The sequence below is a fragment of the Choloepus didactylus genome, chromosome 14, assembly GCF_015220235.1.
Source record: "Choloepus didactylus isolate mChoDid1 chromosome 14, mChoDid1.pri, whole genome shotgun sequence".
NCBI classification, from domain to species: domain Eukaryota; kingdom Metazoa; phylum Chordata; class Mammalia; order Pilosa; family Megalonychidae; genus Choloepus; species Choloepus didactylus.
The window spans coordinates 68,577,476-68,603,083 of record NC_051320.1 but is presented as its reverse complement, the minus strand read 5'-3'; the positions used below and the strand labels follow the sequence as shown (position 1 = coordinate 68,603,083).

Below are 25,608 nucleotides of genomic sequence, written 5' to 3'. Positions count from 1 at the left end.
GACCATTTCTACACTAGTGCACACAGTTCAGTGTTTTTCTTCAACAATACATGCTCTGTATATTTATTTCAATACCTCCTTCATGCTCTATGATGTGTGTATGTATTCTCTGGGGAAGGTTAAGGGACTGAGTGGATATTTATAGCATCTTGTGATATGGAGTATATGATAAGCTTTCTTCCAACACTTATATTCTATTGTTATTTTTTGTTTCCATTATTAAGATTACTATTATTACTGCTGACCATTAAATCAGGCAGAGGTAAAAAATAAATGGTTAATCTCACTTATTTGGTAAATCATATATTGACTTTAAGATTCTTTTTAAGAGATAGTAATGGTCACTAAAGTATGATGTGTGTTTTAGGCTTGTATATGTGTGAATTAGATATAGTTTTTTGATCACCTGCTGGGCAAGATGCTTTACAGATTAAACCCTACAATAGTGCTATGGAGTGGGTACTATTTTACAGATTAGGAAAAAGATCTAGAAAGGTTTAGTAGCTTGTTCAAGGTCACACAACCAGTAAGTAGCAAAGATGGTCAAATCCTGGTTTATAGAACTACATATCCCAGAGTCTTTATATTTAACACTATATTTTGTAGTAATTTTGGAAACAAAAGATACTTAATAGATTCTGCTACTCCTCTGAATTCTAAAATCTACTCCTGAAAAGTGTTAAGGGTTAACAGAACACAGCACACCTTATTTATTGAGAATAAATTTTCATATAAATTATATAAATACACTTTTAAGATAACAAATTTATTCCTTACTATCATTAATGATGACAACATAATTTGGCCATTTAGGATGAATATATTTATTAACATACTATGAAATATCTCTCCAACTTTCTCAACAAGATATTCTAAAATGAATTCATCTTTTCCCTTTAGTTCAGATTTTTTTTATCACAGATCTTAGTTGTTGGGTTTTACTACAGTAAGAGGATTACCTCAGTGACTTCCAAGGCTACCTGCTCACCAGTTGACCCCACCCTGCTATGCTCTATTGGATAATGGTTATGAGACTAGGCTCAAGATAGATTCACTATTTCATGAATTCAAATATTACTTCTTCTTCATGTGCACTTTGTAATTATTTGATAGTTGTCTGAAGTATCAGTTTGTTCATCTGGAAAATGGAGGTAATAGTTCCTACCTCAAAGGTTGTTATGAAGATCAATCAGCTGATATGTATAAAAAGTTAAAGCACAGCCCCTTATATAAAGTAAGGGTTCAGAGAGTGATAAACTAATGACTAGTATTCATTTTTATTTTAGTATAATTTTCATTCATTTAGTAAATATATTAATCTACCAGACATTCTGTTTACTCAATTACTAACAGCAATAACTTCTCTCCCTTTAATTGAACATCTCTAATTGACTCTGGTCTGGGAAAATAAGTCCCAGAATGTAGTAAATTATATATATTATAAGAGTAAATAAGCTTGGAATTTCTTTTGTTTTGAAAATGTACAAGCATGACTCAATATGGTGAGTCTAGAGCCCAAGTTAAAAAGATGATTAGTGATGATTTTTGGAAAAGCTGAGAAATTCTTTTAAAATGTTGCCCTATGATGTCCTCCTCCATCTGTCATCCTAAAATGGCTGTAAAGCCTGCCAATTACAGAGTGAAACTTTAGGAGGTGAGGAGTTCAGGTTGCTGTGCCAGCAGAAGAAGTAGAGCATGTGTAGGTGGCTATAAGCAGAGTGGAGTTAAAGAATTCAGTGAAAGCAAAGACTTGAATACAGGCTTGAGACTGAATTATATGGAAAGGTCTCAGATACAAAACAAAGAGAAACAAAGCTGCTTTGGTTGAAATAAAGGGCCTGGAACTCTGTCCATATAGCAGCCCTCTTACCTCCAGAGGCATCCCCCTCACTGAAAAAAACTATATGCTAAGAATAACTTCATAAAATTAACTCTCAGAAAAACTAGATAACAATAAAGTTTTATATGTTGAGTTTTGTCCTATTTTAGTCCCCCTACCTTAAAGAGACCCGTATCTCCCCACAAATATATGACATTAAAATAAGATGAGTTGGGGGTTTTATGTATTAAAAGAGATCCTGATTTGGTCAAACTAACTGTAAAACAACTTTTTTGGGAGGAGAAAATCAGGGAAATGGGGGCAAGAAATTGTTATCAAATGATAAATTATTGTTAATTTTGTTAGGTATGGTAATTAATTACTGTTATTTTTTTAAGTCCTTTTCAGTTAAATACTGAAGCATTTGTGGAAAAGGGATCTGATATTGGGAACTGCTTTAAAGTACTCCAAGTGGAAGATGTAGGGAAAATGAGAGGAGATGGATGAAAGAGGATTGGTAGAATGTTGATAAGAGTTGAAGCTGGATGTTGAGTTCTTGGGTATAATTTTACTCTCTTCTCTACTTTGTATGTATTTTTAAACTTCTGTAATTAAAAAAAAATCTGTTACATTATGTGAAAGTCATTGTGAGAATATTTTCCTGACCTAAATATTTTTGGCTCAGTTGTGACTTGGCAGACATGTTCTTCCAAATGTACAGAAAAATCTTAGGGATGATTAAGGAAAACCAGTCATCCAAATTGAAATTGAGTTAAAAACAAAAGTGTTAATAAAATACTCTAATTCTTTACACTTTTTTATTTTTCTTTCTTGTTTCAATTCTTTTAAACATTCAATAGAATTGCTTATTGTGTTTTTCTTGATTTCACTGCTTTTTAAACACCAAATTAATTCTTGCTGTTGGAAAATGTTACAGCTGCCAAATTGCAGGTAAGCTGCTGGCTTGCAGTTGAATAGATATTTGCTCCTGAAACAATTAAAGAAAATTGAACTATATTTGCTGTAAGAGGCTTTTTTGCTATGTCCATAAGTTTAAAATATGTCAAAATAGGCAGTTATGAAATTTTGGTGGTAGGCAAATGGCTGTAAAATAAGCAAAGACAGCTTTAGAGAAGCCTGAAACTGGATATTATGGATTTAGTCTGTAAACCTAGTTTATGGATTGACAGAAATGTCACACAAGTAATTGGAAATAAAGATAAATTAAGACCTCATTAACTATTAAAGGTTCAAGACAGGCCTAGAGTCCTGGAGCTATTAAGTAACTGGCTATTCATATACCATGGTCAGAGTCATAAATGTTTTTTGAAATAAATCTTTTAAATACTAGTTATTACAAAATAGCAATACATAAGATTATGGTATATTTTCCTTCAGAGCCAGAATGTTCTCTTTATACTATATAAATTACTGACCTAGCTCTCCTACATTATTCTCTCTAGGGTAAGATTGACGCCAGCATTTATAATGGGACCAGGCTTCTAATTACAGATTTTAATAGTCCCTAGATAACTGGCATATGATAACACATTACTCACCTTCACTAAAATGCTACATTAGCCTAAAACATGACATTGTGGCTTAATAGTTACTACCACTGTGCTATAGTGATAATCATGATTATTTGGAATCTAACTGAAATGTAGACAACATAAAAGTTTCCAAAATACTTATGAAACCTTTATTTGTTATTACACCTATTACTGCAAATTACATCCCAACTTTTCCAGTGCCAAATGGCATTTGACAGAAAAGTAGTGCATTGATTCGATGTGGAACTGATTTTTAAAGTTCTGCCTTTCGAGTACTTTTGAAAGTAATTGTCATAATCGTTAACCTTTATTTATGTGAGTTTTTTTTCCTAAAACAAAAAAGGTTTTAATTGAATATGTTGTAATCATCTTTCAATAGAAAAGCCTTTAAATCATGAGGTATCCAAGTGCTGTAATGATTCCAAAATGCAACCTTGGAGCTATTTACACAATGAATAGTTTCACAGTTCAGGACAAATAGCAGAGAGTCTGTATGTGTTGCTGATTTATAAAAGGAGCCTTTTTGTATGCATGAACGTTTCTAAAACATTATCTTGAAATATTCATATGAGACATAAATATGAGTTGAAATTCATATAAAACTAGCCAAACTTTTTAATAGCTTATGTCATCACAGTGATTTTTTTATGCTGTCACACATAATAAAGTGCAGTTCCAAACACATCTTTGATTTGAATGTTCTTTCTTTTTGTTGTGGTAGTAGTGCAGGTATACACGTATGTTTTCATCTGTTCTTTGTTGGTGAATAAAATGCAAGCTGAGCAAAACGGGTGGCTTCTAAGGAAATTTTTAAAAGTGTTAGACCAGCTGAGAGCCTAATATAGCCATCAGAATAAATCCTAGAATACAAAAGCATGTTGAGAATCACGCTGAGCTCTAATAGGAATTTACAATCTTTCTCTATTCCTCTTTCTGTCCAGACTCCCTTCCAAGTGGAACTATTTCTTTCGTGATGGCGTCTCAATGCATTTGCAGCAGAGGGACTTGAGATGAAGGGAGTAAACAGAAACAAAAGTAGAATGCTCTCTCTCCTTGCTCTCCTTTTGTTAGCCAATATACAGAGCTGATAATGACATTTTCCTCTTCTACTCAAGAGGATAGGATGTAAAATCAAGTAGTCAGAGAAGTTCATAGCCATTTTGAAGTGGTAAACAAATAAACCTTGATTAAAATAGCTGGAATACACTTCTAACCCTGTCAGTTCTATCATGGTTCTAAATATACATGAATAGAAAGCAGAGACCAAGAGAGGATATGGTAATTAAAATCAAGGCCAATTAAATTTTTCCTGTCAGTAAATTGTCAGATTAATTAGTAATATGTGTATTTACAAAGCTTAATAATTAGTACTGGTAGACAACATCATATCTATTACATTGTTTCAGGCATTGTTCAAGTATTTTACAAGTATCAACTTAATGTAATACTCACATCAGCCCTATAATGTTACGTCCTTTTATTATCCCTATTTTAGAGATAAGGAAATTGAGGCACAGAAAGGTGAAGTAACTTTCCCACATGGTTCATCCTGGGTTCAGTCATGGAGTATTGGACTCCAAAACTTGCATCCTTGATCCTTCATCAGGTGGCTTTATGAAATGTCCTAATATCATTTATAACACAGACCCATAGGTTAGTCATTTAAAAACATTTTTACTTGATTCATCTAAAACTGCTCAGCAGAGATTTGACAATCTTTAAGCCGCTCCATCCAATCTATAATGGAACAAAGGGAACTTGTCCTTTTGGTACCTTGGCACTATAATCAATATGACAGATCAATCCAACCTTAAACTGCCACTACCCAGAGAGCCATGCTGCCCTGCCTTTACCCACCAAATATGAACCCTTTGACCTTAAAACAAGTCTGAATCTGACCTGAATTCAAAACAACTTCTTAGAAATTTGGACTGGAACTATCCACCACCTTCCACAGGAATGATTCAATCAGTTTCCTTGGCCATGGCCCAGTCTTTTTTTGAGTTTTTCCCTTCTCACATAAGCCTACCACAGGGATTCTCTTAGAATTGTTTCCTCCAGAGAGAAAATGGCAAAAGCAAAATCGAATCCCTTCTTTATTTGCATAAATTCAGTTTTCCCTTTTAGTCCAATAAATCCGATCCTGATCACTGAATAACAGTAATCATGCTCATGTTTGTTTTATTATCCTCATTTAAAGTTAATTAATTACTGAATCAGTGAGCCTGTGTGCAATGTAGTAGCTAGTTATTTCAGTGGCACAAGAATTAAATGTGACTTCCACAAGTTATTGACATACTCCGGCGGTGGTGGAACACTTCAGCAATATTCCAGAGTAGAGTTTGGTGGTAAAGGGAGCTTGAACTTCTTTATTCTACTTATTCATTCTAAGCAAATGTACACTCCTCTGGGCACTAACCCATTTTTTCATACCCTGGATACCCAGTGTACTTTTTCCACAATGAGGCTTTCAGGGTGATGGTTGGTCTCTATTGAGCATTCTGACAGTTTATCTATGTTAACACACACTTCACAGGCACTCTCATTATTTCTTGATTTACATTTGGGATGGCTTAATTGAGCAGAATGGACTAAGTCTAAAGTGTTAAGTGAATGTGACCAAAGGAGAAAGGCTTTGACAGTGTAGACTAGGAAACAAATACTTATTGAAAGGAAGACTATGCAAACCTTCTCAAGTAAGTGAAAACCTGCCTGTCTATCTTGGTTGGATCTCACACTATGGAAATTAAATATCCAATAGATCTTGCTTTGTCTACAAAGAAGAGTAGATAGACACCATGCCTTGCCTCCATCTGGATTTTTTCTTCACAGGGGAGCAAATGAACTAGGACAAAATTTGACATTTGGCTTAAAGGTCCTACTGAGATGCTCTAAATTAGAGAAAACACAAATGACTAAATTATATGTATTTTTATATATATTTATAAATCATATATACACACACACACACACACACACACACACACACACACACACACACATATATACTTGATTAAAAAATGCAATCTGGGCTTTCCCCAAATATTGCCCATTAGAGATTATTAGAGAATTTGCTTTAAAGAGTGGAATTAAATGATTAGCATAGCAATTGTCTGCATGCAAATATGTACACAAACTGCCCTATTGTTGGTTTTTAATTAATTTGATTAGCTAATGTAACATATTTTCATAGGTAAAACAAACATAGACTGCCACTAAATGATCAAAAATACAACTAATAGGGTCTAAAGAACAGGAAGCCTGTCTTGATCACCTTTTAACCCCAGCATTTATTTAGCTCAGTATTTGGCATGTAATAGACTACAATCAATGAATATTCATTGAATTAATAAAATATATTCTAGAAGAAAATGTATGAAAAATGATGGCTCAGAAATAGTTTCAGACACCATAACAGGTAATTTTCATGGACTTACCCATTGAGATAATTTACATGTTGGTTTTATAACACATTATAAAATGGACTGTTATTATTTAGGGAAAATCACAAAAGTGTTAGCACTACTTTTTTAACATCCATTATGGTTGAAGAAGGAAAAGAACACAGAAAAGTTTCCTTTAAAAGACAGCTTGGTGCTTAAAGCTTATTCTAATAGCCTAGGAGCAAAGTGCTTTTGATATCCATATCAAATCTCCAGAGAAAGGGAAAGAAGATTGGGGTGGAGATGGAGAGAATTTTGTAGTCCTAGACATGGGTGGTTCAGCCATTAGGCTGAGGTATCATCATCTAGATGATTAAAAGTTAACTTTTAGAGGGCATAATCATGACTTTTATGCAAATATTAAATGAACATGTGCCAAAAATTTTATTTAGCTTATTAGTTACTTACTGAGGGACCCAGTAAGATGTTACAGGAGTTCAAAAGACAATTCTAGTAGCCATAGATAGACAGTTGATGATGATAGATGATAGATGGATAGATAAGGAACCGAAATGAATTTACAAATAGATGCAAAACATGTTCAGAGAGCAACTACCCATTTCATTCCACTACAGCCCTCGTAGTAAACTAAAGTGACCCAGAAGAGTATGTTAGACAATATCTTGCCTAACAAAGAAAACCACCACTAATCTTTTGGTCCTCTTTGAAGTCCTTCTCAACTCTTCCTACATGAATACCAACAACTGCAAAGGCTGTTTTTAGAAGCAGAAGACTTACTGGTGTTTGAACCTAAGAAAACTAATAGCCAGAATGGAAAGGCCAACTCAAAGGTTTACATTCAATTCTTGAGATTTCTGACTGTGAAGGAGGCATTTGGTTTAGGATTATAACATACCAGTTTAGCGAGTCAATATTGACTTGGTAATGTGCAAGAATTTGGGTCACTATGAAATAGATCTTGATTCTTCATGCTATAAATATCTTATTAAGCATGTATTTTAAAATTTTATCTCTGATATAATGATTCAGTATCTTCTCAGATTAACTTTTTTCCTAATGAAAACTATTTTTAATTTAAAATTTTAATTGGTCCTGCCTTTGCAGAGTTAGAGTGCAAACAAAAGTGGCTTGGTGATTGTTTACTAAGACAAAAAATCAACATCACTTCCACACCCCTACCCTTCTCAACTCTCCCCATCCTCACCTCAGAGTTACTGCAAGTTACAGGCACCCGTTAACGATAAGATTCATATGAGCATGCCTTACATTTTCTTTCTGTAATATAATGCAAGACTGTGTTGTCAATGGGCACAGTGTTGAAAGCTACAGACACAACATACCCAATTTACAGGTGACTCAACTCTCTTTGGTCTGTCTGTAGAGAAGTAACAATTGAGAAGAAGAGGGCTAAAGTCAGGAAAAAAAAGAGGAAGTTTTTTTCCTTTTTTTTTTAGATAAGCTGATGGATGACTCGATATTTGGTTGTTTTAGAGGTTGTTTGTAAATGTTGTTTAGAGGTTTGCTGGGAAATTGGACATGATTCCTATTTATATTTAGGCAAAAAGAGCTAAAGAAAGTTGAATTTTAATTTTTCTTTAATGACTTCAAAAAGGATAGAGAAAAATCAAATGTTTCTCACCTTTTCCCTATCAAGAGCCTTGTTGTACCATGTAATTGATTTAGCACAGTTCCTGTGATCAGACTAAGATGAATTATTATTATTATTAGTAGTAGTAATAGGATTGGTTTTGGCCACTTGATAAAGCAACAACAAGGTCTGCATTGTAATAGAACCTCTTCAAGACACATTTGGAGACAGATCATCTAAACACCAATCTAAACAGATGCTAAAACAGAAAACAAAAACTTTCTCAATAGGTCTCTTTTTTATTTAATTTTCGGAATATTTTTAAATAGCTTGAGATTTGGTTGACCAAATTCTGCATCTTTAAAAGAAAGTTTGAACTTATAGAATTTTTTCATAATGCTTATAAACCATTAAATTAATTCACTACATGTATCTGGTTTGCTGGAACTATAAATTTTCTTTCATGACTTTTAGGAAATATTTTAAAGAGGACTGTTTATGAATTTCAGCACTTTATTTTTCAGGAATTGTTCAAAGCAAAAACACTGTATCTGCTAATATTCATTTTCTTTTATTCCACAAAGAACTGGACTGAGATCACCAGCTTATTTTAGTAGGCCACAAAAATAAATGTAGCTTTATCTATGGTATTATGTATATACTTACATTCATATGCAAAACTCGTCATGTTTCAAGTGAATTAGCTTGCTTTCAAAGGGACTGCCAGAGGATGTCCCAAAGTTGGATTTAACATGTAAAATATGAAGAACTTTAAATATATATATAAAATATATATATAAATATATATATATTCAGGCAATGTATACTTTAACTAAAGTAATGTAATTTTTGACTTTATATAAGTTACCTTGCTTTCTATTAATCTATTTTTTAAAAATTTATATTCTTTTAAACCTCACAATTTTCCTTTTAATAAAATATTTTAAGAATAATTTTCATTATTTATTTTGTTTTTTAAAACATAGGCTTATTTCTGCAATGAAACAGGCTCTTTCTTTGAAGTTTCAGATGTGTTGACACTTTTGCAGTTTGGGTAATTTCTGCACATAAATTTAGTATATAATTAAAGGACAAGAAAAAATGAAACAATACATATATAAAGCTCTCTTGGAAAGTACTTCAGGACTATACTTACCATGAAATAGTAATTGTTTTGTAAAATTTTGTAATGTCTCAGTTGCAGAGGAATCATAAACAATATTTCTTTATTTGGTAGATTACCAATAAATGTTTAGAAATCATTTTTAACTTAGAATGTAGATTAAACACTATATCTGAAAAATATCTTGCTGATATTTTTCCAATGAAACTATTAATAATGAAATAGCCTTTTAAGAACAATCTAAAAAAAATCCCCTGAATTTTGTCTATTTCATCTAAAAGAGGAGAAAAAATTTAGAAAAAGAGAAGAGAGTCACAAAGTGAAAAGAATCAAACTATACTGGGAAAAAGAAAAAGTAGCTATTATAAAATATTAATCACCAATCTTATTATTTCTGCTCTAAATTAAGTGTTATACCCATTCAATTTATTTTTAAAAATAGCCTTCTTAAAATTTTTTTGATCTTAGGCCACGGTCATTACTTTTATGACCTGAAATACATGTGTATGTGACACCAACCAATTGGCACTATCCTCTTTTTAAAAAGGTAGACAAAAGATGACTATTATATTGTAATACTTTGTTCTCTCTCTCCTCCTCTTTCTATTTTTGTTTTTTGTTTTTTGTTTTCGTTTTTGGATGGTTGGTGATTTGTTTGCTTCTCCTGGTTCCTGTTGATCAGTGGTGTTTGGCCAGTTTGTATTTTTCCAGACATCACTCCACGATGTTGTTGAGGTGTATGATGGGCCAACTCAGCAATCTTCTCTGTTATCTTCCCTCTCAGGATCCCATTCAGGTATCCTTTAACAGAACTGCCATGCATCAGTTATTGATTAAAGACTGACTTTGATTGGTTTTGTAGTGAAAGTTGAGATTTATGTCATCTGTATTAGAAGTAAATTAAATTGAAAGTAGAACCATTTTTTTAAGACTCGAAACACAATAGTAATTCAAAAACTTGAGAAAAACGTGACCAACTATTTTCTGAGATTGTAATCATTAAATAAAGATAATATTTAATCACTTAGTCTGTGGTACTTAATGTAATATAAAATATTTAAGGACTCTAAAGAATGAAGAAATATGTATCAAAATGTAATTAAAGCTTTCTGGTAAAAAGGTTGTGCTTCAGGCTGAACCCATAGAGAATATATTGTTAGTGGTAGGATATTTTAAAGTAATTTTGATAGAACATAGATTGACATTCTCAAATGATACTATAAATTAATACTTGTTAGGTTTACTGAATGAAAATTATTTATGATATCTTAGTGTTTGTTTTGTTGAGTAGGAGAATCACTTCCACTGAGTTCAGGTAATCAGATCACAATTCGATTTACTTCAGTTGGACCAATAACAGCTAAGGGATTTCACTTTGTTTATCAAGGTAAGTGACCCTGTAGCCTAGAAACACACTAAGGAATGATAATAGTTTCCAGGCTATGTTCAGAGTTATTGAATGATTTGATCCCCATAACCATACAGGAAAGATCAAATTTTGTTTTTGTTTTTGTTTTTTTTTAAATAGTTTTACCCCGATCCTCCTCCTATCCACCAGAGCACTGTCTGTTGGACAAAAGTAAAAAGACTCTCTGCTTTCATCATCATTCTCAATTCAAATGCATGATTTTCCTTCCTTCCAACATATTGTTTTCAAAACACCTATTTTTTATGACAATTTTTCACTCTCAGCATATTCTCATATTTTCTTAGTAGTCTGCACTATGAATTAAAAATGTTCAAAATTTTGGGGGTGATGGACTTGGACATGGCAAGGAAATCATTACTTCCTTATAAAATTATAGTTTCTCATTCTTTCAGGAGAATTCAAACTTTCTTCATGGCTATTAAAGATCCCTGTGTAATTGGAAGTCCATTTACACAGCTTTTTCTTGCCTTTTATGGACAACCTTCCATATTATCATTATAAATTAAGAGCCCTCATTTGAAATACCTTGTTTGAATTATATATGATCATGTAGTATTTCTTTTCAAATGTATTTTAAACTTTATTCTCAAGACATTTATCAACATTTGTAATTTGGTATTCTTAATAAACCCAATTATCCCATTTACCAGTTGGCTATTACACTGTTTTATTTTTAATAATATTTCCTTTCTGAATAATTTGAGGTATTCTGGATTTTAAAAGGCACTGTAACAAATGGAGTTATTTTCACTCAAGTCACATGACAAGGATGAATCTATTTGGATTTCATCATATCATTTTTGGGGCTTTTGTAAATCTCTTTATCTCTTTAATCCCATCTGTATGTGTTTTAAAAAGAAAAAACATCCTGTTATCATTGTATTTTACTAAAAGAAAAAAAAAGTCATAATTGAAGGCCATGCCTATGAAGCCTAAAAACAATTTCAAATTTGATATTATATGCTTGTTAAAGTAAAAATGTCTATTGTTGTTAATCTGTCTGATTTATTATGCTTAGCCTGAATGTAGAGATTGTTTTCACCAACAACAAACATGTTTTGAACAACTAAGATTTTTGAATATGTGTTACGTTTACTTTTTTAAATCTATGATTTTAAGGAACAAATACTGAAACAAAATCTGATATTCTCTCTTGTAACATGAGACGCATTTTTTAACTGTATATCCAAATTTAAAAAGAAAAAAAAATTCTTTCATCTTTTATCCAATATTGAAATATCTAATTCAAACTATTTTATTATATTAAGAATTTGTTAAAACAAAAATAAAAATATATATTTGATTTTGATTAAAGAATCAAAAATAAAATGTTTTTGATGGAAAATTCTGATTATAATTACATTCATTTTAGATTGTATTTTATTTTGTATGAAATTTAAAACTTTTAGAAACGTATTCAAATTTAAGTTCTGATCAAAAGTGAAGATTTCTTGGAAGTCTGTTAAAATAGTTACACTTTGCAATCTGTATTTCTCAACCAAATATGCAATTAAAGTAACAATTATTTGTACGCAGCTGTTCCTAGAACAAGTTCTACACAATGCAATTCTGTGCCTGAACCAAGATTTGGAAGAAGGATTGGCAATGAATTTGCAGTTGGTTCGTTGGTTCTTTTTGAATGTAACCCAGGATATATTCTCCATGGATCAATAGCAATTAGATGTGATACAGTGCCCAATTCTTTGGCCCAGTGGAATGATTCCTTGCCTACCTGTATTGGTGAGTATTTAATTTGTATGCTTTGTGATTGTACATATTTTATATCAGAATCAATTCTATTTAAACTCTAATAATTCTGCCTTATATTTTTAGATAATTTATTAGTTATGCTGTATCCAAGCAAGCAAATTAGGCAGTTAATTAATAAAAGTGTACTATTTGTCTCAATTTTTTGGTATCTGTGGTATTTGTCTTTTAAAAATCTGTAATTTGTTGTAATTTCTTTTGCAATTGTAAATAAATCTTTACTTTTGTGTGTAATTTTATATTTATAATTTTTTATCCTTTATCTTAAAGAAGGCTCCCCCAACCACTAAAACAAGAAATTATACAGAGAATCCCATACTGTTGTATAAAGATTCCACATATCTTTTATGAATCATGGGAGCTGATTATGCTGATTATTCTGGACATATTTTACTTTACTATCAAAAGCATTAGAAAATATGAGTTAGTAAATAAGCCTGTGTTTCTTTACTTTTTCTATTAGATACAATGAAAGATAAATAAAAGATTTTCTCAGTCTTTTCCAAATATAAATGCTAACACTTTTAATAAGTAGAATGCATAACATTAGCCAGAAAACTCATGGTTCAAACTTTATTTTTGCAATACTATATCTAAGTTAACTTGCTGTGGTAGATTGAATTATGTACCCCAATTTAGACATGTTTTTAATTTTAAAATGTGTTGCTATGGGTGTGAACCCATTGTATACAGATTCTCTTGGAGATGTCATTTTAGTTAAGGTGTGGCCCAGTTGAATGAGTGTGGGCCTTAATCTGGATTACTGGAGTCCTTTATAAACAAAGAAATTTAGACCTAATAATTGAAAGCCATGGAAGAGCTAGAAGTGGGAAATCAGTGGGAACCCAGAAGAGAGGGGATAGGACATTGTCATGTAACAAGAAATCCAATGAACCCCAAGGTTTGCCCACAAGCCAGCACTAGATTCTACCAGCCCTGAGGGAAGCAAGTTTTCTAGCCTCTGAAACCATGAGACAATAAATTTGTCTTGTTTAAGCCAATGTATTGTGTGGTATTTGTCTTAGCAACTCAGGAAAACAAAGACAATTGGTAAACAGAATAGATACTATCTAAAGTTATGGTTCCTTTAATAGTTTACAATCTTGTAGTATTTCAGCATCATCACAATGGATTTGGTTTCTTGGAAAGTTCCATAGATGTAGAAAATGTAGGATGGAAAGTTGCCCTTTTCTCTATTCCAAGAACACATCTGAAATATTTTTTTAAATATATAATATCAAATTAAGAGATAAGTGGTAAAACCGAATCTTGGGTTAACAGATAGTTCTAATAAATTGAGTTCTTTCTCATTAAATGTATTGGTATGTGATTCGGACAATGAGGATTTTTTAAAAATGAAAGCTACACAAAATTTTTATTTTGGTGTGTGTGTGTTTTTTAATAACCTCATTTCTCTACTCTCCCAAGCACATAACATACACACTTAGAAATACATTAAGAAAATGCTAATAACACATTTTACCATACCCACCCAGAAAAAATTACACGCATCAATAGTTTTTATTTTAAACTCTTTTAAACATGTTGATTCACATAATATTAGCTGATGGTCATTAGAATAAAATACATATTTTAAATTGTGAAATGATGTGGAAGTATACTCATTTCCACAAAGAAAGGAATGGGTATAAAATCTGGATGTGCATCCATAGGACATATATTTTAGAGCTATCTCTGCTCTAACTAGGAAGAATATATATTCTACAATTCAAACCAGGACTTTATTAATAATTGTACTGGAATAATGACATAAACGTGGACTGTCACAATTAAAAAGGGAAGGATAGTTACCCTGTGTGTCTTGGAACTATATCACTACTCCCCAGAACAGATGGACTTGGGCATTTTTCTTACAATAAACATTTTATTTCTACCCACTACAATAAATGGAATGTGAAATTTTCTTTATTATTCTGTCATTTTTAAAATACCACCTACAAAAATAATAAAATACTGGGAGGCTGTAAATGTCAACTTTCTCTTCTTTTAGCTTTATAACCACAATTTATGATATGGTTATCATTTACCTAATGCTTACTATTTGCCAAGTACTATGCTAAATAATTAAAGTACATATTTAATTTAATCCTCGCAGCAAATTTATGGAGAAGTTACCCTCTGAATTTACAGAGTCTTTGAGGTGTAACTGGCTCTTTTTAAGGTGACATAGCATAGCAACGGGTAGAGTGGAGGCAGAAATTAAAACTAACTTTTTCTGATTCCAAAGCCCGAGCTAATTGTTGGAGTACTGCTTCTCTTTATGTTTTACTCATAAGCTATTTCTTTCCCAATTCGCTTTCTACATCTCATTTATGATGCAGAATTTCTGACCCTGTTAAAATACGTTTTGGCAATCAACAAGTAAAAGGAAAATAAGTCAGTTGGATTGCTGTTCCTCCTGTTTTGCGCCTAGCATAGGGCTCTGGTTCAGGGGACTGTAAGGATCCTCTGCATAAGTACTCACACTCTCATAAAGACAAGAGAGATAATGTCCCTTCTTCTGAACCACAACATCTGTTAATATCATTCTGTTATAAAACAGTAATAAATAAATTATCCTAAACTAAAGGAATCATGAGCTGAAAGATATGTCATTCTATGTCTATGCCAAGATTAGTCATGCAATATACATAAATTGGAAATTTCACTGCTTTAAATCTGTTTAATAATTGAAGAGAGATGCACGATAATTCTAGATCTATTCAACCTCAAATGGCTTTTAAAATGTTTCCTTGTAAATATCACTTTTCCCAGTAATTATTTACATAATTTATTTCTCTGGCACTTTTAGCTTATTTGTGTAAGTATTGATAGTAAATATCAAATGTAATAGGAAGTAGCTAGAAAGCAGTCATCTTCTTTTAGTCTCATGTCTGATGAAAATCCCTCTATTATGAAGACAGAGTGATATGATGACATATAGGAAGTCATAAACTAGCTCATTATCTTTCAATATTTTTGAAAAAAATCAGTCTATTCTTCTATTTAGAGTATTCAAAACACCTACATATACAAAGTACTGAAATGTAAATTTATGAATTACTCTTTAAAGTTTTTGTTTGTATATTTATCATGCTAATATCTTAATGAATAGTGAAACATTATAAAGAACCGTTTTAAACTGAGTAAATTCCTCACAGCTGTTAACTGTAGCAGGTTCTCAGCACAAGAGTTAGTTTAGTTTTGAGTAGACCTTAACACTGAATACATAATCTCAGATCCTTGATTCCCTTATCAGTAAAATGGGAAAATAAGGGTAACTTCTCATGGGTATGTTGTGGCTTTTCAATAATATAAAGCCTGTGAAGGCCTTGGTATTGTTCTTGCAACCTAGTAGGTTCTCAAGAACTATTAAGTTGTTTTTGCCGTTGCCAAATCCTCCTCTATACAGTCAGGAGAAAAGATTACAATTTGAAAGATATTGGATCCAGAATATGGAAAATATATACAGAGTGAATAAAAGGTTTGCTAGTCCTGATTTTCATTTGTTGATATGTAGTTTTAATAACACTTTAAGGTTATTATATGCAAAAATTATCTTCCACAGAGGGTTTCTGAATTTTGGAAAAGGCTGAAAGCATTGACTCCTATCATTCTTTACAACTCTAATAATTTAGGATTTTTTTTAATGCAACAATTTTATTTGCATTTAAAATTTTAAAGAAAGGATTTGGGGAAGTATAATGACAATTTTATTGAATATAAAAGTAATTACTCCTTAGGATATGCTGTTTAGGAGGACCGTGAGATTTCTTTCCACTAATTGATACATTTAATATCAAATGGTTAAGGAGGACTACTTAAAATGACAAGCATACATTCATAGTTTGGTTTGGTTACATTGTTGGCAGGAGTGTTTAACATAAAATAAAAATGAAGTTAAAATTAAAATAATGATTACTCCAATTTTTATTGATCTTGAAAATATGTATTTACCCAAGGGTGGTACTCTGTTTTTCCTTCTGCCTCTCCCCAAGAAAATTCAAATGTTATTTTATCCAAACAAAGAGTTTTTCTATTGTCCATGAAGACATAAAGATGAGACAGACCAGGACAGAAAGGGGAAAGAGGGAGAGAGGAGAAATGAGCTGACATGGAAAAAAGAGGGAAAAAAGAAAAATGATAGCATTTTCTGAAGAGGAAATGGAAGTGAAAGAGGAAAAGAGAATATTTGTGGGAGATGGAGAGTTGAGAACAAGGCACTATTAATGATAAACCATGGAGTTAATCTGTGCCCAGACTCAGGAAGGAAAATGGCATCTAGAATCTCAATTTTTGTCTAAAGCAGAAGAAAGCCCCTATTTCACATGATTATTATAAAATTTTTCATATCCATTTCATGTCAATTTGTCAATACCAGTGTTTTTTGACATCAGATATAAAAATCCAAGTAAATAAACAGAAGACTATGTTACTCTAATAAGGGGTCATCTCAGTAGAGACAGCAGCTCCAATCAGGCACTTAAGCCTATGGAAGTCTTTCTGACCATGCCCTGGTCTGTGGCTGACATTCAGCTTCAGGAGTAAATGCTCATTTATTGTCCCCAACCTAGATTCAGCCTGAGAGCACTTTCAACTTCGAGGATAGAAGATGAGGTACTCAGGAGTCCATGCAATGCCTCTGTCTCAGAGCCAGCAGTCTATTATGTCCCTGGGTTTCCTGAGAAATCTGTTGCACACTCACGGAGACTTTTTTTTTTTTTTTTTTTGACTTTTTTTTTTCCATTAAGATTTATGCACATACCACACAATCATCCAAAATCTACAATCAATTGATCACATTACCATCATATAGTTTTTCATTGATCACCCTGGTCTATTTTTTTTAATATTTTCCTTGTACCAGACAAAGTGATAAGATTAAAAAAATTATAGTGAAAAAAAAAACACCGAAATCATCCCCCCTTCCTGCCCTATTTTTCCTTTAGTTTTTTTACCCCCATTTTTCTACTCTTCCATCCATACACTGGATAAAAGGAGTACAATCCATAAGGTTTTCACAATCACGCTGTCAACCCCTTGTAAGCTACATTGTCGTACAATCGTCTTCAAGAGTCAAGGCTACTGGGTTGGAGTTTAATAGTCTCAGGTATTTACTTCTAGCTATTCCAGTATATTAAAACCTGAAAAGTGTTATCTATATAGTGCATAAGAATGTCCACCAGAGTGACCTCTCAACTCCATTTGAATTCTCTCAGCCACTGAAGCTTTATTTTGTTTCATCTCGTGTCCCCCTCTTGGTCAAGAAGATGTTCTCAATTCTATGATGCTGGATCCAGATTCATCTGTGGGAGTCATATCCTTCATTGCCAGGGAGATTTACACCCCCAAGAGTCAGGTCCCATGTAGGGGGGAGGGCAGTGAGATCACCTGCCAAGGTGGCTTAGAGAGAGAGGGCCACATCTGAGCAACAGAGGCACTCAGGGGGAGACTTTAGGCACAATTATAAGCAGGCCCAGCATCTCCTTTGCAGTTCAGGCCTCCTAAAGGCAAGCCCCTTGATAGAGGGCTCAGCACATCAACCCACCAGTCCTCAATGTTTGTGAGAACATCAGCAACCATCCAGGTAGAGAAGCCCATGGAGACATTTAACACAGACAGACTACTTGTATTTTTAATAGGTTTCAAAGAACATTTCTAGCGATAGAAAATTATATCAGATGACTTGTGTTTGCTGCCAAGATTGCATGGAAAGGATGTATTACCCTACATTGTTTTTTAATATTCTTCCTTGTAGAGCAGGTGTAAATCCAGAAAGCTGAATAATAACAGAAGAACATATGTGTTCTGTGTGAGAGAAGAAATAGAAAGGTGGTGATTCTAAATGACACTCCAAAGAGAGCTCAGTTTATGTTTTACAGTTTGGTCTAACTGCTACTCTTTACATAAATGAAAAATGTATTTTCAACTGTAAGTATTTTTAGCCTCGTGTTCTGAATAAAATGTTAAGCTTGATGTCTTAAAGACTCAAATATGAAAGTCAAGTACAGTGCTATCTTAGGTTGCTATTGTAGCATTCTTCCTAATTTGTGTTCATTTTCAAAATGTGTGTTATCTGGGTAAAATGTCTACCTTAAAGCCTTTGAACTTTCTGTTCTGCTTGGAACATACATCCTCCACATGTCTTTTTGGCTTACTCTATCATTTTATTAAATTGGTTATCTTTCTTGACCAGTCTAACTAAAATAGCTTTTGCTACCTGTCCCCCATTCACTCTCCATACTCTTAGCCTGTTTTTCCTTTACAGCAGCTATCTTCATCTACCATAGTTTCTATAAATATATATATATATGTGTGTGTGTATGTTTATGTATATATTTGGGATGTGTATATTCACACATACATATATATACACATACACATATATATACACTTAACATAAATATGTTATTTATCTTATTACTGCCATCACTATATTGTTGTTATATTCAATCAAAAGATAACCTGTCATTTTGTTCAATTTATTAAATTTAATTTATATATTAAATTAATTTCTCTGGTCATCTTCCCAAGAGTCTTCAATTTCAATGTTCCACCACATGGTGATGCTCTTGCTCACTTTGTGTGTTTAGATCTTTACAAGCAGCCTGGAGTTCCAAAATCATCTGAAAATTTGCAGGAAACATACATAAGTGAAACTCAGGAAATAGATTCACATGGGAAAATTTTATTCTGAGAAAGAAAAACTTCCCTATTTAGATATAATCTTTGCTAATCTATTTACAGGAATTTATACATAATAATAATTTAATTTTTCTCTGCCTTCACAATTCAATGATGCTCAGTTATCAGCTTAAGCCAAATGAGCATTCAGTTGAAACCAAAGAATTAGCTTTCTGCATTCTTAATTATTTCCGTCTCAATTGTTATTGTTTCAATTTCACAGTTATTATGACTATTAGCACGTTTATTTTTGTTTTACCCTCATTAAAACAGCAAACAAAAGTAAAGTGCAATAAAATGTTCAGTAATTTTGCACACACTGAAATACTGAAATAAACTGTTGAGTGGGAAGCAGCCCCATTAGACATGAAATGTGATTTTACTGATAGGTAAAATGGTCAAATGCCAAGGTAGAGGATGCACAAATAATTTAAATAATCAGGATCTAAACAATATTTTATAATCTTATGCAAATCTGTAGTGTTAATTCATTCTTAGATAAATTACAATTAAATATAATTACCCCTTATTAAAAAAATGGCACCTGGAACAAATATAAAATTGAAAAATAAAATTTATGTTCAAAGCCTGAGTTTTTATCTTTCAAATTTGACTTGTTACACTTCAGCTTTTTAAAAATTTTCAGACTCATAGCACCCCAGGCTCTCCTCTCTCTGAGACTCTATTGTTCAAATAACCCCCTGCAGCACCTAATACCTTTGACAATACATGGCCTCAGGCTTAAGTACTTCTGTATGTGGGAGGTCTCTTTTGAAAAGCCCCTGAAGCAGCCACTTACTCCCCTTAGGCAAAAAGTCTTTAATTAGCTACTTATCCCAACACCCTTATCTAGGTCTGTTTTATTCAAATCCTTCAGAGACCCAGGAATAACTACCTTTACTTGTAGTGTCACCATGGCAACATGTGTATATCTTCTTTTCTTAGAGCATGAAAGGAATAAATGGAAGAAATATATACACGATCTTAACCCTAATAATTGATTCATTTATTCATCCATAAATTCATTCATGAAAAAGTAATTAAATAGATATTAACACTTGTATGAAACACTATTAAGCATTATCTTATATAATATTGATATCAACTCTGTGAAGCAGTTATGATTATTATTTCTATTGTCCATGACTTTGGTTACAGCCAGTCATTCAACAGTTTTTCAACAAGGCCTTATTGAGTGCTTACTAAGTGCCAGGCACTATTCTAGGTGCTGGGACATAACATTAAATAACAAAACAGGGTGCCTGCCCTGTGGATTACATTTTAGTGGGCAGAGGCATGAAAAACAATGCATCAACACATGTATTACTATCTTTCAGCAGTGATAAGTACTGTGGAGAAAAGTAAAGCAGGGGCTGGGGATTAGAGGAAGACATCCAGGGGCTGCTGCTGCTGTTCTATAGTCATCTATAGATGTGTGAAATTCTAGGCGATGAGCAAGTGTGTAGACCACAAGAGGGAAGGAGAGTGTGATCTGTGCCAGCCACAGCAAGAATCCCAGGTGCAGAGAACAGAGCAAATGATGTTGAGTGTGATAAAGAGATGACTTCAGAGAGGCAGAGCAGGGGCAGGCCATATAGAGCCTTGAAGGCCAGGGTGAGTTTGAACTTTTTATGTGTGATGTGGTACTTCATTGCACTGGGAGGGTGATATAATGTTAACTAGTTTCTAAAGAGGCTTGTGGCTGGTAATGATCAGATTTTAATTTTAGGAAGATCAATTTGACAGTAATATGATAAATATATTACATGGAAAATACACAAACCCCAGAGATACCACTTGTGTGTTTATTGTGATAACCTAGAAAAAAGAAATGAGTGTGATATTATAAAATAGCAGTAAGGATGGAGAGGAAGAGCATGTGTAAACTATTTTCTTTCAACTCAGAATCAGAACTTCATCAACCACTTTTTTCCTCTCCTATTTCGCGGTGAAGCTCGGTTTTACATTTTTTCCTAACTCCAGGCATGCTATTCCCCAGTCATGCAGAATTGTTGGTTTCCTTTTTAAAGGGGCTGAATTCTTACTGAACAACTTAACCTGAATTTGTAAATAACAACGAAAACATACATTTATAAGAAAACAGAAGATTTTCTCGAATAATGCATTATTCATACTATAAAAAATAGTTTGTAACATCTTTTTGAGTAATTGCTCTAAGTTTATGCATTAGGCTTTGGAAGTGGCACAAAACTATATTATTTGCTGTTTTAAGGAATTACAGAAGATATGCACTTGCATTTCATTATTACAAACAAACTAGGACAAACGTCTTAGGAACACCACCGTGCCACTGATACCTAATAATTACAATAGCAGTAGCAACAAGAAGTACAATTTATTGACTCTTTACTATCAAGAAGTACAATTTATTGACTCTTTACTATGTTTTAAGCACTGTGCTAGCTTCTTTATGTATTTTGTATATTTCTCATAAAAACCCTATGGAAACAATGCTATCTACACTTACTCCATAAGGCACCTGAGGTTCAGAGACTTTCAGGAATATGTCCAAAGTCATACAGTATTTAAAATTATGAGTTAGGTCATGCCTGTAATCACTCTGAGAGTACTAGAAGTATGGGGATTTTACTGTCAGATTAGTACTTTCTAATAATGTTAGCAGCCTTTATTGACTTCAGAATACATCTACATACTTATTCTTTCTTGTAGTAGACATACTGGCAATAACCAGACTAGAATCATATTCAGTGTCTTCCTTCTACTGAAGAACATGGACTCTGGAATTAGACTGTTGGGAGTCAAATCCTGTTTCGCTCCCACCAGCTGTGTGAACTTGGGCAAGTTATTTGATCTCTTAGTGCTTCTGTTTCCTTAGCTGTAAAATGGGGAGAATATTTATTCATATCTCATAGGAGTATTGGGATAAATGAATTAAAATATGCAAAGTGCTTAGAAAAGTGCCTGGCACAGAGTAGGCTCCATATAAATGTTAGTAATAATTATCATGATCATTAATACTCAAAGGATTCTATTACTTCTCAAAGGATGCATAAAAAGAAAAGTAATAAATACTTTCAAATAATTCCTCAAAAATTACATATCTAGATATGATCCGTTTTTAAGACAGATAAAGTTGATGCCCTTTTTAGGAATATAGTACAGATCAGATGCTATTATCAAATTAGATGTAGTACGACCTTAGATATGACATTAGTAAGGCAATCCATTAATGCTGTCTAAGAATTTTAAAAAGGTTTTGTGGTAACAGAAGACTTCATTTTCATTGTCCTTATGAGTTTTAAAAGTTGTATGATTTGGTTGCATTTATAATTCTAGAATCTGAGATGTTATCCCTGCCTTTTGTTCTTCTTTTAATCCTTTGCATTAGAATTAATTTCTTCTCTTGGATTGCTTTGTTTATAGTGCCCTGTGGTGGAATTTTAACTAAGCGCAAAGGGACTATTTTGTCTCCGGGATACCCTGAGCCTTATGACAACAATCTGAATTGTGTATGGAAGATCACTGTGCCGGAGGGAGCTGGCATTCAGGTAAGGATATTTAAATTTTTCTTGTTTTCATTGTAGATTTGAAGTTTAATCTTTTCAGAAATGACAGGATGAACATTATTTCTAAAAGTTTAGCATGCACTTTGACTGACGTGATTGAAATTATGGAAAGATATTTATTAGTTTTGTTTTTTTTTAACCTGCAAATAGCAGTCCAGTTAAGATGGCAAAGCAAGAAGAAAATATGTTGCCCCACATAACATGGAGTCCTGAGGTAACATGATTTGAGGGTTGTTTATTTCAGAGGGTCAGTTATGTCATGCCAGGTGATTTCCATCTTTCTGCTCTGCCATCCTCAGCATTTTGGCCTCATTCATTGGGTTTCCTTCCTCATGGTCTTGAGAAGGCTGCAAAAACTCCAGCACAACAGCCTTACACAGCAACAGTCAATACCAAAGTGGAGTGTCCCTATCTTATGTATTATGTACGTTTCAATAGTTAAGAAAAATAGACATAATCAGACTTCTCTCTTCTGTTTTATTAGCCAGAATTGCAATTATAATGCAATTGTTCCTGAATAAAACACTGGGCAATAGGAAGAGATTTATTACAATTTGGTTCAAACAAATAAAGATTAACTTTCTAGAGTTGGTGAGGGGCTCAGCCTTCCCTGAAATACACAGCTCTCACACAGCCTTTTCTATAGGCAATCAACAGTGTCTGCCATGTTATTTTAATTGTGATCATTTTGGGGGAGTGGCAATTTGACCAGTTATTCTGTTTTACAAGGAGATTGTTTCTAGATAAATTGATGATATTTTACTGCTGATTCAGGACAAACTCTATGGAAGATAATTATGCTTCACAAAATATTACCTATATCTTTCATATAAACAAGCTTGATTGTATCTCCAATAAATTCATAAAGTTTTCCTTTACATATGTAACAGTAATGGAAAAAAGTAGGCAAGAAACCATTGATTCAAACTGATATTAGAGAAAAGTATGTTTCAATTAAAAAATCAACTTTTAAGAAGTCTCTTATTTTTTTTTCAGTAAATCCAAAAAAAAAATTCTTGAGAGATATCAGGTGTTAAATAGACTAGAAAAACAATGAGAAAACATGAAATGTGTATTTTCAGTGTTTTAAGGACACTAAAAAGCAAAACACTCTAGATATAAGCCTACATTCTGGGTAGTAATACTATAAATTTTATGGCCATATTGTACAATTTGGAGATAACCAATCAATCCTATCTTAATATCAGCAGAATTAACAAGATTTCGGGACTGTCCATGTTCCAGAGAGGCACCTTTAGAGCCTTCACAGAATTTTACCATGTCATCTGGTTGTAAACCTATCAAGGTTACCAAGGAGTATGCGCATATTGGGCATCAGCTTACTCATTTCTATTCCAACTTAAAAACAATAAAAACCCTGCTATTTTCCCTCCAGTTATCATCCTCTGTTTTTGACCTCACTGCTCTATACAGTGCAATGCAGCTTCAGCACCTGACGCAATAATCAATCCCCTTTCATAGTAATGACTGAGGACCTAGCTGTCACTAAATCCATTGCTCATCTTGCTTGTTCTGTCAGCAAGAATCGATACTACTGATTCTCTCCTCACTCTTATAATGCTTTTCTTCTCCTTAGCTTTTCTTTAGCTTAGCTTAGTAGCACAATATTCTCTTGGATTTTGTTTTCTTTTCTTTTCTCTATCTGTGTCTCTTGCTTTTATACCTCCTACACTGTCTCCTTTTCCTCTTCAACCCATTCTTCAAATACTGGCATTTACAAGATTCTTTGGCCTTTGCCCATGTTACCTTATACCATTCACTATGCCCCTTTGGTCGCTTCCACAGCTTCAGCTGCCACGTTCAGGACCTGAATCATAATAGACAATCAGAAAACATTTTTCAGAAAGAGGACTGAATAAAAGATGATTTCAAAACCTAAGTATCTAACCTAAATCTCTCACCTAAGCTTTACACTATATATTCAGCTGCTCATTGGATATTTTTGTTTATCGAGGAAAGAGTTTCTTGCTAGGCACAAAGCAGGAGATCAGATGGCCTATCACCCTAAAAATCTGTCTCTCCAAGTCTAAGGAATTCAAGGTTTTTATGAATTCAAAAAAGGGGATATGGAGTCATTACCATTTCAATAATAAGTATAAGCAGAAAGGAGGGGAGATGGAGTTATTATCATTTTGATAGCAAGTACAGGCAGAAAGAATTTACAAATGTAAAGGAGTGAAACTATTGAAAACAAGTCAATAGTTATTTCTGAGCTGATTCAAGTTCCTCCATTAGAATTAGGGGGTTTGCCCTTGTGATTACAAGTTTCTAAAGTAAAAACAGATAGAGGGAGTACCAGTTTTTTACAATCACAAAGGCACAAGATAAAGGCTTTACAATCATCACTATCGGACATTTTAAGCTGAACATCTTGGGATCTCAGATTCAACATGTCCAAAACTGGCTTCATGTATTTTCTTCAAACTTATGGGCCTTCCCTAATGTTCTATACCTCAGAGTGGGCCTCTCATCCATTCATTTATACAAGCCAGAAATCTTGATGTATTTCTCTGTCTCCTACTCTGCACAATGAAATATGTCAGGTCTGTTTCCCACAGATATCTCAAATAATTCTATTTCTCTCCATCACCCTTTTACCACCCAAGTTCAAGTAGCCATTGTTTCAACCCAGCTTAGCCGCAAAGACAGAAGAACACACCAGGCATGGAGTT

The 25,608-nt window shown here is 33.2% G+C and overlaps 1 protein-coding gene across 8 annotated transcripts in view; it reads left to right on the top strand.

The window, feature by feature from the left end:
- Nucleotides 1–25,608, top strand: part of CSMD3 (CUB and Sushi multiple domains 3) — a 1,408,207-nt gene that overhangs the window by 1,228,229 nt on the left and 154,370 nt on the right. For 6 of the 8 annotated variants that reach the window (XM_037802757.1, XM_037802756.1, XM_037802754.1 and 3 more), the window contains 4 exons: nucleotides 10,170–10,283; nucleotides 10,779–10,874; nucleotides 12,453–12,656; nucleotides 22,773–22,897. In XM_037802757.1, the coding sequence (XP_037658685.1) occupies nucleotides 10,170–10,283; nucleotides 10,779–10,874; nucleotides 12,453–12,656; nucleotides 22,773–22,897 (539 nt within the window). The remainder of the gene's footprint in view (nucleotides 1–10,169; nucleotides 10,284–10,778; nucleotides 10,875–12,452; nucleotides 12,657–22,772; nucleotides 22,898–25,608) is intronic. The other 2 variants (XM_037802758.1, XM_037802755.1) reach the window with 1 other exon arrangement.